The sequence below is a fragment of the Garra rufa genome, chromosome 22, assembly GCF_049309525.1.
Source record: "Garra rufa chromosome 22, GarRuf1.0, whole genome shotgun sequence".
NCBI classification, from domain to species: Eukaryota; Metazoa; Chordata; class Actinopteri; order Cypriniformes; family Cyprinidae; genus Garra; species Garra rufa.
Window position 1 is genome coordinate 97,787 of NC_133382.1, and position 19,396 is coordinate 117,182.

At 37.7% G+C, this 19,396-nt stretch overlaps 1 protein-coding gene across 1 annotated transcript; it reads right to left on the reverse strand.

The window, feature by feature from the left end:
• Positions 1-1,491: 1,491 nt before the first annotated feature.
• On the reverse strand, positions 1,492-16,795 carry LOC141298292 (cGMP-inhibited 3',5'-cyclic phosphodiesterase 3B-like). The gene is made up of 14 exons (XM_073828799.1): positions 16,778-16,795; positions 16,431-16,567; positions 15,888-15,994; positions 11,883-12,102; positions 11,709-11,800; positions 11,449-11,612; positions 10,758-10,892; positions 10,289-10,400; positions 10,006-10,119; positions 7,442-7,641; positions 7,000-7,203; positions 5,590-5,751; positions 5,271-5,508; positions 1,492-4,164 (listed from the first exon to the last, which is right to left on the reverse strand). The coding sequence occupies exons 1-14, from the start codon at positions 16,793-16,795 to the stop codon at positions 3,935-3,937; spliced, it is 2,133 nt and encodes a 710-aa protein (XP_073684900.1). The 3' UTR covers positions 1,492-3,934.
• Between the last annotated feature and the right edge of the window lie 2,601 nt (positions 16,796-19,396).

Genomic DNA, 19,396 nt, shown 5'->3' on the forward strand with positions numbered 1-19,396 from the left:
AAAAAAGTCGGAATTGCGAGATACAAAGTCGTAATTGTGAGAAAAAGTCAGAATTGCGAGATACAAAGTCGTAATTGCGAGAAGAGGTCAGAATTGCAAGATACAAAGATGCAATTGTGAGAAAAAAAAGTCAGGATTTTGAGTTTATACCTTGCAATTCTGACTTTATATCTAGCAATTCAGACTTTAAAACTCACAATTTTGCATTTATATCTCACAGTTCTGAGAAAAAAAATCAGAATTGCGAGATACGAAGTCGTAATTGCGAGAAAAAGTCAGAATTGCAAGATACAAAGTTGTAATTGCGAAAAAAGTCAGGATTTTGAGTTTATACCTTGCAATTCTCACTTTATATCTAGCAATTCAGACTTTAAAACTCACAATTTTGCATTTATATCTCACAGTTCTGAGAAAAAAAATCTGAATTGCGAGATACGAAGTTGTAATTGCGAGAAAAAGTCAGAATTGCAAGATACAAAGTAACAATTGCGAGAAAAAAAGAATTTCGAGTTTATACCTTGCAATTCTGACTTTATATCTAGCAATTCAGACTTTATAACTCGCAATTTTGCGTTTATATCCCAGTTCTAAAAAAAAAGTCGGAATTGCGAGATACAAAGTCGTAATTGTGAGAAAAAGTCAGAATTGCGAGATACAAAGTCGTAATTGCGAGAAGAGGTCAGAATTGCAAGATACAAAGATGCAATTGTGAGAAAAAAAAGTCAGGATTTTGAGTTTATACCTTGCAATTCTGACTTTATATCTAGCAATTCAGACTTTAAAACTCACAATTTTGCATTTATATCTCACAGTTCTGAGAAAAAAAATCAGAATTGCGAGATACGAAGTCGTAATTGCGAGAAAAAGTCAGATTGCAAGATACAAAGATGCAATTGTGAGAAAAAAAAGTCAGGATTTTGAGTTTATACCTTGCAATTCTGACTTTATATCTAGTAACTCTGACTTTATAACTCGCAATTTTGCGTTTATATCTCACAGTTCTAAGAAAAAGTCAGAATTGCGAGTTGATGTTTATAAATCTGACTTGTGTATAAATAAATGCAGTTCTATTAAACTCTATATTTATCAAAGGATCCTGAAAAAACTGCTTAATGGTTTCACAAAAATATTAAGCAGCACAACTGTTTTGTGATAATAAATGTTCCTTGAGCACAAAATCAGCATATTAGAATGATTTCTGAAGACTGGAGTAATGGCTGTTGAAAAATAGTTTATAAAGTAAATTTACAATATTTCACAATTTTACTTTTTTTTTTTTCTGTATTTTTGACTAGCATTTATAGAGAACTATGTGGCCTTGATTGACTTCCCTGATGGCTCTAACAGCCCTAAAGTAATAACTTTTTTTGCAGGCCTCTTGTAACTCCCTCTTCAGGCACTAGTTTGAAAACCCCTGACTTGCAACAGGCAAGTACACATCTGCTCCCATACAAAACACAGGACACCAAAAAAACGACACAGACCAAAATCAACTGAGAGAGTAAACTATTGTTCAGGGATGGTGCTTTTATGACAGCTATAAATAATAACAAAAAAGTCAATTCTCCCCCACAACCCTGAAAAGGCTGAATGGTTACATCAGACATTGCTATCTAAATGCTACATAAAAAAGTGAATTCCATCGTAAAGGTACTGATGACAGGAACGTCGGAGGTTACTGTGGTGCGACGAACCCCCAAAAGTGAGATACCACAGTCGAGCGAGTGGTCAACACGAGGGGATCCAAGAATTGATGAACACACAGTCTGGACAGAAAAGAGGGAGAGAGAGAGAGAAGCACCACAAGCTGCTTTGGGTGCGCACAAGCCCCCAACACAGAACACACCCTGAGCACAGGCCAAAAAAGTGACTAATGAACAAACCCACAAAGGGAGACAGAGACAGGGAAGCATCCGGCATCGCCGCCAGCTTTAGAAATTAGGGGCTTTCGGCAAAGAGTGGTTATGGGCAGGAACAAAAGACAGTGCACCCCAAAAAAACCTAACAAACTGAAAAACACAACACCCAAACACATCCACATCTGTAAATAGCATTAGAATTTTTTAAAAAATCCTGAAACAAGATGATAATTACATGGTCTCAATGTACAATATATGTCAGCCGTATGTAGAAAACAGACGCATTGTTGATTAATTAAAAAATATATAATATAATATATATATTTATATATGCAAGTATTCTTTCTGTGCAGAGGTTAAACACTTGTTTGGTAGTAAAATGTGCACATTTATATCTTTTTTTTACTCTTAAATATACTAGCTTGATTTACACTGCCTACTTGAGAACTTTCCTCTACAGAGACAAAATGAGTTTTTCTTGAGGTGAGGCAGATCGAGAGAGAGAGAAAAAGACCCGAAGACACGGGTTCGTCTCCACCTCCCCGTCCTCCCCTTGGTAGTGGAATGCCTAGAGTTCTTGCTTCAGACAAAAAAAATAGAGAACTATTAGCATTAAACCTGCCTTATGGTGAAGAATAAAAAAATACCAAGGAAACAAAAAAAGTACAGCTTTCAAGGTGAAACCCTGGATTACTTGACAATAAACTGGCCAGATTTTGCGTTTGGCAAAAAGTACAAGCATGTTCAAATAATGCCAAACGTGAATGTTTAGTCTACCACATGCATGCTCAAACTCTGTTTCAGTAACATTCCCGGGTCCCGATTCTTATCAGGGGGTCTTTGACAAAAAATAAACATGGATATACTGGTCTGGAGCAGCTGATAAGGACGGGGGTCAATATCTAGGACACTGCACTTTGGGGGAGCATCTCGCGACTTTCAAGTTATTCATACAAAAAATAGAAACTTTTTTTTCGTCCCGCCTCTGAAAAGAACGTTCGACGTGCAAGTTGAAATTGCAGAATTAAATTTTCGCAAAAAACAAGGATCGATCCTTCACATGAATCCTGAGTAACTGTGAAAAAATATATCTATTTCAACGTAAAAAAGGAGAAACGTCCCTTCATTTGAACAGCATTCCTGTCCCATTTGCTATGCTTTTAAACACAGACAGACTTTACAGAGAAGTTTCAACGATTGGCAACTCAGCGTTCCTGAAGAGGAAAGAGGGGGGAGGACACCACAAACGAAAAAGCAAAAATAAAGAAAGAAACAACCTTACAAACAACAAAGGCAAACAAAAAACTGCAAGAAGGTGATCAACATGAATAAAAAGCATCCAAAACGATGCAGAAGTCAGGTCATTTTTCAGTCAAAATGTCAGCATTTCCACTCATCCTAATGACTCTGTTCAGTAATACAGTGTTTTATGTCGCCAGCATGAATTGGGGACTGCACACGCAGTGCAGCGTACATAGCCCATTTTCTGGACCACAAGAAAAATAAAAACAAACAATATTTTATATATATATATTTTTTTTTAAGTTCAGACAGGCACATTTTGAGTTATGCTTCCTGACGCTGAGCCTGAAACGGCTTCGGTCGCAGTCTTTCTATGTTTTTGAACTGTTCGCTTTGGTAACGGGTGTCAATTACGTCATTGTCTTTTTTTTTTCGTGTCCTTTTGGACTTAAGTACCTACGGGAGAGTTAAGAGCTCTACGTTCAAGGCAGCGTCACAGCCAGGATGGCACGATTCTCCCCTGCCTGCGTTCTTCTGTCTCGTTTTAATCTCACAACACTTTGTCTTCAAAGCTCTCCGCTGATTCTCCATGGGGTGAAAGTGCATAGGAGTGGGGTTCCCACCAAAGGGTCCTCTCACAGTAGTAAGGCCTTTTTTCAACACAATGTGAACTGCATTAGCTTCAGAGTGTCGGCACAGTGACGAATTTCAGCGTGGGGAGATCCGCTAAGGTCTTCCTCAAGGTGTCAATGTGTGTGTTCGTGTAGGTGAAGGAGAGGGAGGGGTCGTTCACCTCTGTTTAAGCCCCTTCGTTTCTTGACCTTCTCCTCATGCTACTGCCGTTCCTCCTCCTCGGCTTCCTCTTGAATGACCTGGATGTCGTCGGAGGAGGAGGTGGACGGAGGAAGGCTGGGGCTTTCGGATTGCTGCTGCTGCTGCTGCTGCTGAGTCTCCAGCTCTTTGACCTTCTCCTCTTCTTCGATGGTCTTCTTCCACACCTTGTGGTTCTCTGTTAAGTGCTGCATGATGCTGCAGAATAACCGGCGTCGACCCTTCCTCCTCTCTGTAAGGAAAATGACTCGATTAGTGACACCTAGTATATGGGATAAAAAAACATACAATTGAGGTCAGAAGTTTATGTCCTCCTGTCAGAATCTGCAAAATGTTAATTACTTAATCAAAATAAGTAAGGGGATCATACAAAATGCATGTTATTGTTTACTGTTGTTGTCCCTTGTTTGTACTGAACAGTTAAACTGCCTGCTGTTCTTCAGAAAAATCCTTTGGGTCCCACAATTTTTTTTAGTTTTTCAGCATTTTTGTGTATTTGAACCCTTTTTAACAGTGACTGTATGATTTTGAGGTCCATCTTTTCACACTGACGACAACTAAGGAACTCATATGCGGCTATTACAGAAGGTTGAAATGCTCACTGATGCTTCAGAAGGAAAAATTCAAATGAATTCGAAGATCAGGGTAATCTTACTTTGTCTTCTGGGAAACATGTAACTATCTTCTGTAGCCTCTAAAGGGCAGTACAAAATGAACAAATATGATATTTAGGCAAAATAAGAAAAAATGCACACATCTCCCTTCTGTTCAAAAGTTTTCACCCCCAGCTTTTAATGCATGGTTTTTCCTTCTGGAGCATCAGTGAGCATCAGTGATTTGAACCTTTTGTTATAGCTGCATATGAGTCCCTCAGTTGTCCTCAGTGTGAAAAGGTAGATCTCAGAATCATACAGTCATTGTTGGAAATGGGTTCAAATACACAAAAAAAACAAAGAATTTGCGTGACTTGAAAGATTTTTCTGAAGAACAGCAGGCAGTTTACCTGTTCAGGACAAACAAGAGACTCATGAACAACTATCATTAAATAAAAAAACAAGTGTGGATCATTCAGGTAACAACACAGCATTAAGAATCAAAGGGGATGTAAACTTTTGAACAGGGTCATTTTTATAAATTAAACTATTATTTTCTTTTGTGGACTATATGTAAACACTCTTATGTGAAATATCTTATTCAGGTCAGTACTAAATAAAAAAATAACATGCATTTTGTAAGATTCATCTTATTTTGGTAAAATAATTACCATTTTGCAGATTCTGAAAGGGGGATATAAATTTTTGACCTCACTTGCATTATGAGCGCAACTTTAAATCATACTTGGTTCAAGATCCTCATCCAGCTCTTCATCTTCCGTTTCATTATCTTCCGTCTCTTCTTCATCATCGGAGCCTTCCTCATCCATCCAGTATCCCGGCAGCAGGCCGGCAGCATCATAGGAGTTACAAAGAGGCCCGACGATGTGCGTGATAAAAGACTCCTGCAGCTTCGCTAACTGTGGTGCTGAGCGATCCATGAAAGGACTGATGGGTAATCCTAGAGTGGCTTCTTCATCACCCTATAAAGGTGGAAATGCGAAAACACAAAAATGTTGATCATACGTTCCTACATCTTTTGTTCCTTTTTGAATAGGACATACCTGCTCATAAAACTCATTGACGATACCCTCTGTCCATTTAAGGTGAAGGCTGCGGTCTTTGGCCGGCCCATTGATATCTGCCAGCTTAATGCACACTTGGCACACTAACAACCTGTCATTTTCATTAGTCCAGTCGATGCCTGGACTATTCACATCATTAACCTGTAAAAAAAGAAAAAGATCAATCAGAGGATTAAACTAAAAAAAGCACAACTTTCTGCAGTAGGCGTGTTAAGTAGATATGTATTAAATTAAACATTTATAAACATAAACAAAAGTTTAGAATAAATAAGTTTTAATGTATTTTCAATCAAATATATGCAACCAAAAACATTATGAAATATTATTACAATTTATACAACAGTTTTTTTATGGTCCTTGAATCTGATTGGCTGAGAGGAGTGTGATATTCTAGTGATATCCAACCATTTCACCATTTGTATCACTCTGCTCATGGTGTTTTTCACAGCGAGTGCCATGGTGGACGCCCAAATCCAGCACAATTTTATAAATAATACTTCCTTTGTGTCACGGAAAAGTTTTTTAGGCAAGAATGTACTTGTTTATACTTCATATATACGATTTGTTAATAAAGATAACGTCCATTTGAAAATTTGCTTCAATGTTCAGAGAGCTCCAGGGTGTCAGAACCATTCGAAATAAATTACATTTTAATATATGTTCAAATAGAAAAGAGTTTTTTAAAATGAGGCACAAGGCTGAATCACAGCCACGCCGATATACAGCCATATCACACGGCTACTTGCATGATATTGCTCATTTAAAATAGCTGTTTTCTATTTGAATGTATATTAAAATGTCATTTATTCCTGTGATGGCAAAGCTGAATTTTCAGAAGCCATTACCTCATTCTTCAGTGTTGTATGTTCCTTAGAAATACGCTGTTTTGGTGCTTAAGAAACATTTCTTATTGTCATTTAACATAGACAATAATAAATGTTTCTTGAGCATCAAAACATCAGTTGTTGATTAATATTTGAGTGTAAAATAAATCCACAAGGATTGAATTCAGCATTAAATTCATCAAAAGAGACAGTAAAGACATTTTATAATGTTATAAAAGGTTTCTACTTCAAATAAGAGGGGAAAAAATTATCACTTTCTACCAAAATATTAAAAAACAAAAACAGTTTTCAACATTGATAACAAAAGCCATTATTAATAATTGAGCACCAATAATAATTCATCACAATTTTGCACCAAATCAACAAGTTTTTTTTCTTTTTTCATATTTTGCATATTGATTTCTCTAGTTGAAAGGTTTAATTAATCTAGTTCAATATAGGTAATTTGGGTTTTTGCAATAATTAACCACAACAAGTCATTGTGCTCATTACTGATTATTAATATTGGTTATTGATTTTATATCATTGCACCCCTACTACTGACCTTGGAATTAAACTCTGCTAGAAAGTCAAAGTGCTTCTTCAGATCTGTTGCGAGGATGGCCTCAATGACTAAGAACCGAAAGCGCTTAAACTCAACGTGATCCAAACTGTGCAGGAAGTTGAACTCTGGCTGGGAAAGAAACAGGCTCCAGGCAGAGGCTGCATGGTGGTTCTCCAAAACTGAACGGTCGTTATACAACACCGCCTGTGTGAAAGAGTATGTGGAGAGTTGGAAACAGGGAAAGAAGGAAACATGGTGTGCATTGCTCTGATTACAAAAGCATATGCTTCTGATAAAAGATGTCCTGGTTTCACTTCTTGACACAACAGTGTGAAAACTAGATCAATAGCCAAAACTGTTAAAGGGCTATTCAGAACTAAATAAACTGGACAAATGTAAAAGTTCTTCTAAACTACACGTTTAGGCATTGTTCTGCACTTACCTGAGGAGCGTTAGTGGCTACAAGAAAGGCATTTGTGCGACCAGGGTGATCATAGTCATGCATAGCAGCTGCTACATATAGTGCCATGAGTTCCAGAGCAGGAATATTCCAGGCCAGACAGCCATAACTGTCATCCGAGAATGAAGAACTTTTGGACGTGGCATATGCCACCCTGCCTGGGGAAATTCCACTGTCCGAATCTAACAAATACAAAGAATGACCACGTAAGTACAGTGGTGAAACTCTATTACACATCCTTTCTCGGTGAAAGTCCATTTTAAAAATCAATGATCAATCAAATAAATTATATTTTGAAATATATTAAAATAGAAAACCATTATTTTACATTGTAATAACATTTTACAATATTACTGTTTTCCTGTATTTTTGATCAAGTAAATGCAGCCTTGATGAGCATAAGAGAATTCTTTCAAAAAAACATAAAAAAAAAATCCCAAACTTTTGAATAGCAGTGTATATATATAGGCCTTAAAAAGCCACTAATGAAATAACAGAATCAAACACCGCCAGGAGTCTGCAATTAAGCTGACTGTTTTTACAGCAAACCAAATTTTCTAAAACCATACTCCATCTCTTTCCCAAAGATTTCTGAATATTTTGCAACTCTGTACTTGAGCCAGCTAGTGAAGTCACTGGTCTCAGTGTGATTCAACACCTCTGCTTGCCAGAGCTGGCTGCTGTGTGGAACAGCAGCAGAGTGACTCAGAGTGAACTCCATTTGAGAAATTACAAGGGCCATCAGCAGACTTAAAATAAGCCTCGGACATGCTGAGCCAGCAGCCACCTCAGATCTCAATCGCAATAGAGGATCTCTTATCGGACAGCATTTGCGCCGCTGGCTGAAACAGCGAAGACTGGGCAGCGGCGACGGCCTCTAATTTATTTCAGATGCATCAGGAGGTATGCGAGATATAATTAGAGACATGACTGGGGATACAAATGCTCTAACCTGAATATGTCTATCATGTACTCTATATTACAGTTTTATCCAGGGCATTGTCCAAGGGTACAATGCTGGTAGATCGAGAATTGACCATTGTGGGATTTGAACCTACAACCTTCAGTCACCAGTCCACTACACAACCCCGCCTCAGTAACATGCAGACCACAAAGTTTCTTAAAGGGGTCAAGACATTAGAAATCAAATTTGCCTTGATCTTTTGGCATGTAAGAGGTCTTTGTACCATTAAAACATCCTGCATAGTTTTATAGCTTTAAAAGCCCTCTTCATTATAAACAAAGCATTTATTTAAATCAAGCCCCAAAACAGCTTGTGTAGGTATGTGCAGGATGGTGTCACCCGGGTACAGACATTTGCATAAACACTGCCTCTAGAGTAACACATCGACGAATAGTCATATTCTCACCACAGGCCCCGCCCACTGGCGTTCAGGCGCTTAACAGCTGACATGCTAAATGTGAGTGGAGTGTCGCGTCAAAAGCAAATAAAAGTTACAATCCCTGCCATTATCTTGTCTACACTAGATACAGTATACAGATGTTTTCTGACACAGTCCACATGCTTGGACAAATAAACACAGTGGCTGCGTTTACACTGGCAGAAAAAAATCTGATTTTTTGACCACATCTGACACAGATCAGGATTTGATGCATTTAACAACGTTAAAGTAAAATGCGCACAGCACACCTTGCAAAAGGGGTCAGTCCATAGAAACTCGAAGCTTGTTTGTGCAAAAATTGTGTACCCATTCCTTTTCATCAAAGGAGTCGACTTGATTCCACCACTCCTCTCTCATTGGTCTTTCCCATGGTAGCCGTGACACTGATGTAGAAAAAGCATTAACGCCATCCTTATGATGGCAGCATCAACAGCTGCTTTCTTTGTTTAATTATTTGCTGTCGTGTATACTTTTGCTGACTTTAGATGAATAAGCAACAGTCCATCCAGATTTCGAGGGTCAGTCATTACGCTCAATGTCGTGAAAGCCAGTGGAATGATTTTAATTTGAAGACACGAATAATGGATACTAGGCATGTCTAAAGTGAATGTAAACAGGCGGGCCAAAAAAAAATCGGATGAAAAGATCCGATGGTGAAAAGATTGAATCTGTGCATTAAGACTTGCAGTGTAAACACAGCCAGTGTCATGGAGGGCTCACAAAGAAACATTTGTTGAAAGATGAAGCGGTACTAGATCTGACCACAGCTGCATCACAAACTTTAAGTAAATGATTTCATAATGCTTTCTCTAGAAATGACCATTTTTGTTTCGTTTTTTAATCACCATGTTGTCAAAACACCCACATGCAATAGCGAGGGGGCAATGGGACTGTTTCCTATGCAATGATGTTAGCCAATCATAACAGTGGCTGATAACTGACAAGCCTTAAAGGACACGCCCCTTAAAACAGGTCATTTTAGACAGAGGGTCAGAATGAGGGTTGAAAATAATAATTTTTCCAAATATTTGTTGTTGTTTTTTTGTGTGTGCAAAAATTTTTATTAACATAGGTAAACCTCAAGGAACTTATTAAAAATCCATGTCATAACCCCTTCAGTAGAGTGTGAGAGTACAGGTGTACCTGTATCACTTCCCGTGACATGCTCATTATGGATCTGCTGAAAGCCTGGGATTGGCCGGGTGGTAAGATACCACACTGCATGAAGGACGTCAGTGGCATGGACACGGTTGTGATCTGAAGGAAGAACAGAAAAAATACCAAGTTAATGCTTCACTGGAATTGTTTCCAAGCATTCTCTACTTCACAAGACACAAATCTTCACTGTGGTCCAATTTAAGAAATGCTGGAACAATTCTAACCCAGTTTTTAAGTTTAACTTCAACAAGATTTTTTTTATTCTCACAGGGGATATCACGATAGCCGTTCTCCAGAGCGCAAAAGTACGTCATGAATTCCCGCGCAGGGATTTTGAAGATTTCAAACAGACCCGTGTCCTGGAACAAAGTGTACGCCACCTGAGAAAATGCAACAAACAGAACTTCATTAAGACAAGACAAGCAGTGAGCCATCGAGTCCCTGCAGATTCATGTTTACTGGCACAGAGTACCAGTTAAATCTAGCATTCAGCTAAATCTATGAAATGCTAGTCACATCAGATCAGACAATAAAAGTGTGCAACTGCTTGGGTTTAACTAAACAAGAACGGTTTTAATTAGCTAAAAGAGAACCATGTTTTCCACCAAAGTGATCAAAAAACTGCCAGTTGCATTTCACTGATTTTGATTGCCAAAACTCAGGCCTTTTATTAGCTTAATCATTTCAACAGGATCTGTTAATACTGAGTTTAATATTCAGAGGTGCAAAGCACTAACATAGCTTAGAATCCTGCCAGTCTTTCCTCCCGTTACGTCCATCAGCTCGAAGATCTGGAAGTTCCAGGTGTTGACCTTTTCCATGAGTGCCTCATGCTCCACCAGCATAGAGTCCAATCTGAACTCTTCGTCTCCCTGCCAGAGATCAATCACAGTCAGCTGACAGAAGGTTTTGCAGTAATTTCAGCTTAGTCTTACTGAAAAAGTCCAGAGATAACAACGAAAACGTTTTGCTAAGTCAGCTAAATTTATGTTATCCTCACACGCTCTTACTGTAGACCCCTTCGGGCAGAACAATAAACTGAGGGTTTGCAGAGAGATCCACTCAAGAGCCACAGCTATAAATCCAGCAACCACATAATAATGCAAAAGCATGGGAATGCAAATAAGCACTCGAAACTCAACTCAACTCAGCTTGTTCAACAGCTGGCCACTTTAACAGCTGCCAGATTGGCCAATAAAAGGAGTAGGAGAGCGGTGGAGAATCAAGACGAGGGCATTTCAGGTTACGCGAAAGAAAAGCTTTTCTCTTGCGGGGCTTTCTAAGGCGAAACAGCACTTCATAAATTAAGATTACTCATCCACAAGCAACACTGGATCTTGATTTCAATTCCTGAGGCAATGTTTTAGACATTAATATAATGAAACCATGTGGGGATAAACTGTAGCTCAGTGTGTGTGCGTGCTCTACCTCAGGATCCGAAGAGGACTGCTCTGTACTCGAGGTCTGTTCCTCTTCCTCAGGCTGGCTATTTAGTTTTTCCCCCGCTGTGTCTGGAGTCCTCTCTTCCTGTGACTCTGCCTCCAAGCTCTCCTCTCGGATCAAGTTTTCCCCACCATACTCTGCTGCTTCAGCTAAGAAAGAAAGCAAAAGCATCATTTTGAGTATTGAACCAAAAGATAGACTGTGTTGTGATAAATGGTGTTAGTATTATAGCTTAATAACTTTACCTGAGCGTGTTCTTTGCATTTCATTGGCTGTTGTGTGATGGCCCTCACCCACCTCTCCGCTGGCCACACCTTTCAGCATCTGTCGGCCACAACTGCAAAAAAAAAAAATACAATTAATAATGTTGTTCATAAGGTACAACCTAATTGAGAGATGGGTACTAGAAGTTACAGTACCTGGTGCACATGGGGGCCGAAGAGGGACCTCGATACTGTTGCTGGAAATCAGGTGAGCTCAGCATGTAGCCCAGCGGTTTGTGCAGGTTGACACTGGGCTTAGTGAGGAAATCAGCGGTGTCGGGGAACTCCACTGGAGAGCGCGTGACCAGAGAGGAGCCGGGAGCAGCAGGAGGACTGTGACTCGGGGAGCTGACGGGACTTAGGCTGGGAGAAGCACCTGTAGACATAAAAATCAATATTTAATCATTTATCCAAAAATAAATGTAAAATAAATAATTCATACAATTAGAATCAGATACATTCCGGCTGAATTAAAAATAGTTTTTTTTTTTTTGTGGGCTTAAAGTCAAGGTGGTGTAATTGCACTGACTTTTAAAGGTCTGTAAAGATCAGTATTAAAACACTGAAATTCTTGAAAAATAAATATTGGAATAAACCAAATATTATTGCTTGTCTGTCCAATTAAATAAGTGTGGTGTATTCAACATACTGTATTGGTGACCATTCTGTTGTCATGCAACAAGAAAACAACCAGAAAGGACCCCTTCAGACCCTCATGTTGTGTGTCAAGATCAGAGACCATTGACTTCCATTGTATGGACAAAAACAAGAAAGACGTTTCTCAAAATATCTTTTATAAGTTCCACAGAAGAAAAACAACATGAGGGTAAATAAACAATGACTAAATTTTCATTTTAGTTGAACTATACTGTACCTTTAAGTATTCTATCTCGCACACATTCATACATACATCTATTAATTTAGCTTTTTTATCTTTGGAAAATATGTTTAATTTGTTTTTATGTTTTACTTACTAGTTACACCACACATTTTTTAGACCAAAATAGATCTGAACTTTTTCTTAAAAATAAATTAAAAAAATATAGATAGATAGATACCATGATTTAGCATATTACTAGCATGATTAGAATATTGCTAGCACATTGCCTGCATAAAATACCTAGCTAAAACCAGCTAATTAAACAAAAAGAAGAAAAAAATCCAGCTAAAACCAGTTAAAGCCAGCTAAAACCAGCTGATTTAACAAAAACAGCAACAAAAGCTAAAAACCAGCTAAAACTAGGGTGACCATACGTCTTCTTTTACCTGGACATGTCTTTTTGGACCTAAAAAAAGGACGTGATTTCTAAATTGCCCAAAATGTCCTGGATTTGGCTTTTGGTTTTAATAGTCGCAATTCATTGTGTGCGTTATTGTATTAAAGCCTTGCACAGGACTGTTTTCTTAATCCCGCTCCCACAAACATTATAATATTGAACAGAAATTTTGTACATCAGGGAATCGCTATCAATATGCAGATCACTTTGGATGCAGCTCATGTTGGATGTAGAATTGACAAATCTACATCTTTACCACAGAATTGGGCTGATTTTAAACTGTTGTCAGAGGTTGACTTTCTCCCGTGGGTTAAAGGTTTGAAATAGTGCATGAATTAAACGCTGAAACACTTGTATTGAAACATTTTGCATTATACCTTATAATACTGTGGTAGATATAAGTTTTGTAATGGGTGGCCACTGTGAAAATAAATTTTGCATAACAATGACTGCAAAATATGTATTTTAGGTATGTAAATGAGATATTGTGAGTTTTGGCATACTTTTTTGAAAACTAAAATATGGTCACCCTACTAAAACCTGTTGAAAAAACAGCAGAAACTAGGTAATTTTGTGAAAAACAGCTAAAAAAAAAAACAGGTCTTTGGAGCAAAAACCAGCTTTTTTTTTTTTTTTTTACAAGAAACAGCTAAAAAAAAAAACACTCAAACCAGCTCTTTGAAGCGAAAACCAACTAAAAACCAACTCATTTTACAAGAAAAAGTTAAAAACCAGTTAAAAACCTCTCGATGTAGAAAAAAACAGCAAAAACAGCCAAAACTAGCTAAAAAAATCGAAAACATGTTCATTTAGTGAAAAAACCCCCAGCTAAAATCAACTGTTTTAAGAAAAAAACCAGCTCAAAACCAAGCTAAAACCAGTTGATTTAATAAAAAAAAAAGAAAAAAAAAAACATAAATACCAGCTAAAACCAGTTGAATCAGCAAAAAACCTAGATAGACAGATAGATAGATAGATAGATACAGTCATGGACAAAATTATTGGCACCCTTGGTAAATATGGGCAAAGAAGGCTGTAAAATTAAATCTGCATTGTTTCTCCTTTAGCTCTTTTAGTCAAAAATCCTGCAAAATTCCAACATTTCATTAAAGTTAAACAATTTAAAGTGAGGTGGAATGTAACTTTATGAAAAAATGTTCTTCTCTAATACACCCTGGCCACAATTATTGGCACCCTTAGAAATTCTTATGAGTAAATTATCTCCTAAATATATTTCCATTGAAATTTCCAATTTCTTAGCACACCAAGGTGACTGGAAACATGATGTTGTCCAGTCATGACGTCTTGTTGCACAGATGAATAAATATTAGTAACACCTACCAACCTAATCATTCATCACAATGGGTAAAACCAAAGAATATACTTCTGATGTACAGCAAAAGATTGTTGATCTTTACACAATGCAAAGTGGCTTTAAGAAAATACTTAAAACATTAAATATTGTCATTTCCAACATCAGGGAAATAATTAAGAAGTTTTAATGGACTGGAGATGTTAAAAATCTGCTTGAAACATGATGTGTGTCAATATTGTCTTAATGTGCAGCAAAGAGAACAATTTAAGTGGCCAAATACTCTTCAAAGATCACAGAAGGTAAATTGCAGAAATCAGTTGAACTTTAGTGTCAGAAAAAAAAATATAAAAAAATAAAGGAAAACTGCTCCTCCATCACAACAAGTCATTTCAGACACTGTTCAAGAACCAAATCATCTGCTCTCATGCAAAAACAAACTCCACCATATTAATTTACCATACTGGAACTTCAGCCAGGACTGGCTTCTATTGCCATATGAAATGAGCATTTTTTTTTGGAGCTAGAACACATTAAAGGTTTGGTGCACACAGGGATAAAAAAGCGCCCCGTGTCCACTTTTAAATATATCACCAGATGTTCTTTTTTGTGGACCTAATTTTATACCAAAGGTCCTAGACATCTTGTCCAGATACATGCCATCATGTTTTATGTCAAATACCAACAGATAAAAAAATTTAAAACTGACTTGCTCAGTTAGAAATATTATAATGGGTCATGGTTAGATATTCCATCACCACACTGATTCAAAACAAACATCAAAATCAACACAAAAATTGGTCACTGAACACAAAATCGAGATTCTGCCATAACCATCCCAATTCCCTGACCTGAATCCTATGGAAATGAGTGGGATAAACTAAAGAAGACTGAGCACCAACATTTGAAGGATCTAGAGAAATTCTGTATGGAGGAATAGTCTAAAATCACTTGCCATATATTCTCAAACCGCATCAGGCATGAAGGGGGGAAAAAAATCAGAGCTGTTTTTCATGCAAATGGAAGTTGCAGAAAGTTTTGAATACAAGGGTGCCAAAAAATTATGGCCAGGGTGTATTACAGAAAAACATTTATTTCATAATATTATATTCCCCCCACTTAAAATTGTTTATTTTTAATGAAATGTTTGAATTTTGCAGATTTTTTGACTGAAAGATCAACAGGAGAAACAACGCAGATTTATTTTTACAGCCTTCTGTGCCCATATTTACCAAGGGTGCCAATAATTTTGTCCATGACTGTAGATGATAGATAGATAGATAGATGGATAGATGGATAGATGGATAGATGGATAGATGGATAGATGGATGGATGGATGGATGGATGGATGGATGGATGGATGGATGGATGGATGGATGGATGGATAGATAGTATTTCTAAGAACTTGGCTTAAGTGTTTTATACTAGATTTCTTTTCATTTGTCATTTACAAACATAAGGAGAGGGCAGCTGTTTAAGTAATTATGACATGTAAATCATTTTGATTAATCTCATAACTTGTACAAAATATTATATAAAAGGAAGGTTATTTCACTCTTGAGGGGTGCAGACCTGGTCTTCTGGGTACAGTGTGACCGTAGGAGAGGGTGACGGAGGAGGATCTCTGTTTAGGAATAGTCAGCAAGTTGCTATTGGGCCCATTAGAAACACAGCTCTGGCTGTAGGGTAAAAAAAAGACAGAAATGTATAAAAGTCATAATGTGTCACAGCTGAGATGACTAGATAGTTGGAAGCACAATAAAATGACTTAAATAAACCTAAATATTTACTTTATTTAAAATTTTAGGGGGGTATGAAGCATTTGAATGAATGACTAATGTCCACATGTGATCCTAGTTATAAGTCAAATTTCCAAGAGATGAAGTTTCTTTGGGGATTCTCAAACCAGCATCTGACAGATCTCTTTTTAATACTGCCACCTTGAGGACAAACTGTAAAATTACAGAAAGCACATCATCCCAATAAAACCATAACTATTTGGTCATATTATATCACTACAAATCAACAGATACAAATACACCCGTGTTCCTGTCCTTGCCCACCCCAGAGGAGTACAGAGAGTGTGCAGTGGTGAGACATTTAGAGAGGTCTGACCTGCTGAGCTCAGAGTGAGATCTCTTTCCATTGGTGCGCTCCCAGCGTGAGGTGGCAGACTCCAGTGGGGGCAGAGAGGAAGAGGCCGAACTGCGCCTCAGCTGAGGGGTAGGGAGACTGTTCCTGCTGCTCAGACCCTGAAAGTACAAAGCCATTTAATAAGCAGGTGTAACTTATAGAGCTCCAGATGCAGGAACAATACCTCTGGAGATACGGGGGCACAAAAGTGATGGCTGCAAGCACAGATCGAAGCAGCAAATTTCCTAATGTCCCTCTGTAATGTCCTTACTCACTTAGCTCCAAGTTGAGGCAATATTTTAAAACACTTTCCTAAACTGCCTTCTCACCCTTTTCTCTCTTCTCATTTCAGATATTAAAAAGTATCATTTATTCTAGTAAATCGCTCCATTTGGACAGTTCATGGAGCTGTCAAACAGTTCTTTAATTTGATTTGGTGCCGAAACTTTGATCAGGTTTCTTTGAAGAATAGAAGCGAAATTGAAAAATAAATAATTTGTTGATAAATAAATAATTTAATATTTTCAATTACAATATACCATTATAGTTATCAGCTGATATTAGAGATTTTTTTTTCATTTATTGTTAAGTCTCTTCTGCATATCAAGGCTACATTTATTTGATAAAAATACAGAAAAAATAGTAATATTGTGAAATATTATTGCAATTTAAAATAATGTTATTTATTTATTTATTTACTTTATATACTTTAAAACCATGCTGAATTTTTACTTCAGTGTCACACGATCCTTTATAAATCATTCTAATATGCTTATTTATGATCTATTTTGGAAATAGTTGTGCTGCTTTATATATGTGACCCTGGACCACAAAACCAGTCTTAAGTAGCACGGGTATATTAGTAGAAATAGCCAAAAATACATTGTATGGGTCAAAATTATCGATTTTTCTTTTATGCCAAAAATCATTAGCATGTTAAGTAAAATTCATGTTCCATGAGATATTCTGTAAATTTTCTACCATAAATATATAAAAACTTGATTTTTGATTAGTAATATGCATTGCTAAAAACTTCATTTGGACAACTTTTAAGGCTGTTTTCTCAATATTTTGATTTTTTTGCACCCTCAGATTCCAGGTTTTCAAATAGTTGTATCTCAGACAAACATTGTCCTATTTTAACAAACAATATATCAATGGAAAGCTTATTTACTCAGCTTTCAGATGACGTAAGAATCTCAATTTCGACAAATTTACACTTATGACTGGTTTTGTGGTCCAGGGTCACATATATATACAGTGAGGTCAATAAGTATTTGATCACCCTATGATTTTGCAAGTTCTCTTACTTAGAAATCATGGAGGGGTCTACAATTTTCAGCATAGGTGCATTTCCACTGTGAGAGACAGAATCTAAAAATCAAAATCCGGAAATCACATTGTATGATTTTTTAACTATTTATTTGTGAATTACTGTGTCAAATAAGTATTTGATCACTTGCTTATCAGCCAGATTTCTGACCCTCAAAGACCTGTTATTTTGCTTTTAAATAGCCCAGCTACACTCTGCTCATGATTCTAAATTAGTAGCACCTGTTTGAGGTCGTTAGCTGTCATAAAGACACCTGTGCACCCCACAATCAGCCAAAGTCTAAGTAGCAACATGGGCAAAACCAAAGAGCTGCTACGGGGCAATTGCCAAGCAGCTTGGGGAAAAAAGAACAACTGTTGGAGCAATTGTCAGAAAATGGAAGAGGCTAATGATGACTGTCAATGTCCCTCGGACTGGGGCCCCACAGAAGATCTCTCCTCGTGGGGTATCAATGATGCTAAGAATGGTGAAGAATCAGCCCAGAACAACACGGGAGGAGCTGGTCAATGCCGTGAAGAGAGCTGGGACAATCGTTTCCAAGGCTACTATCAGTAATACACTAAGACGTCATGGTTTAAAATCTTCGCAGGGAAGGTTCCCCTGCTTAAGTCAGCCTATGTCCAGGCCCGTCTGAAGTTTGCCAGGGACCCTCTGGATGATCCAGAGGAGTCATGGGAGAAAGTCCTGTGGTCAGATGAGACCAAAGTAGAACTTTTTGGTATTAACTCCATTCACCGTGTTTGGATGATGAGTATCATCCCAATAATACCATACCTACAGTGAAGCATGGGGCTGGAAGCATCATGCTCTGGGGGTGTTTTTCTGCACAGGGGACAGGACGACTGCAAGTCAAGTCAAGTCAAGTCACCTTTATTTATATAGCGCTTTTAACAATACAGATTGTGTCAAAGCAACTGCACAGTATTTAAACAGCACCATAGTGTGTAAGTAACGCATTATTGTAAATAATCAATTTTCAGTTAAAGGCAGTTCATCAATGAATTCAGTGATGTCATCATCCAGTTCAGTTCAAATAGTATACGCTGGAAAGTGCACTGTATTAAGGCACTGTATTAAGGAGAGGATGAACGGGGCCATGTATTGTGACATATTGGGCAAAAACCTCCTTCCCTCAGTCAGAGCATTAAAGATGGGTCGTGACTGGGTCTTCCAACATGACAATGACCCAAAGCACACAGCCAGGAAAACCAAGGAGTGGCTCCGTAAGAAGCATATCAAGGTTCTGGAGTGGCCTAGCCAGTCTCCAGACCTAAATCCAATAGAAAATCTTTGGAGAGAGCTGAAACTCTGTGTTGCTCAGCGACAGCCCCGAAACCTGACAGATCTAGAGAAGATCTGTATGGAGGAGTGGGCCAAAATCCCTCCTGCAGTGTGTGCAAACCTGGTGAAGAACTACAGGAACCGTTTGACCTCTGTAATTGTTAACAAAGGCTTCTGTACCAAATATTAAAATTTTTTGACTCAAGTGATCAAATACTTATTTGACACAGTAATTCACAAATAAATTGTTAAAAAAATCATACAATGTGATTTCCGGATTTTTATTTTTAGATTCTGTCTCTCACAGTGGAAATGCACCTATGCTGAAAATTGT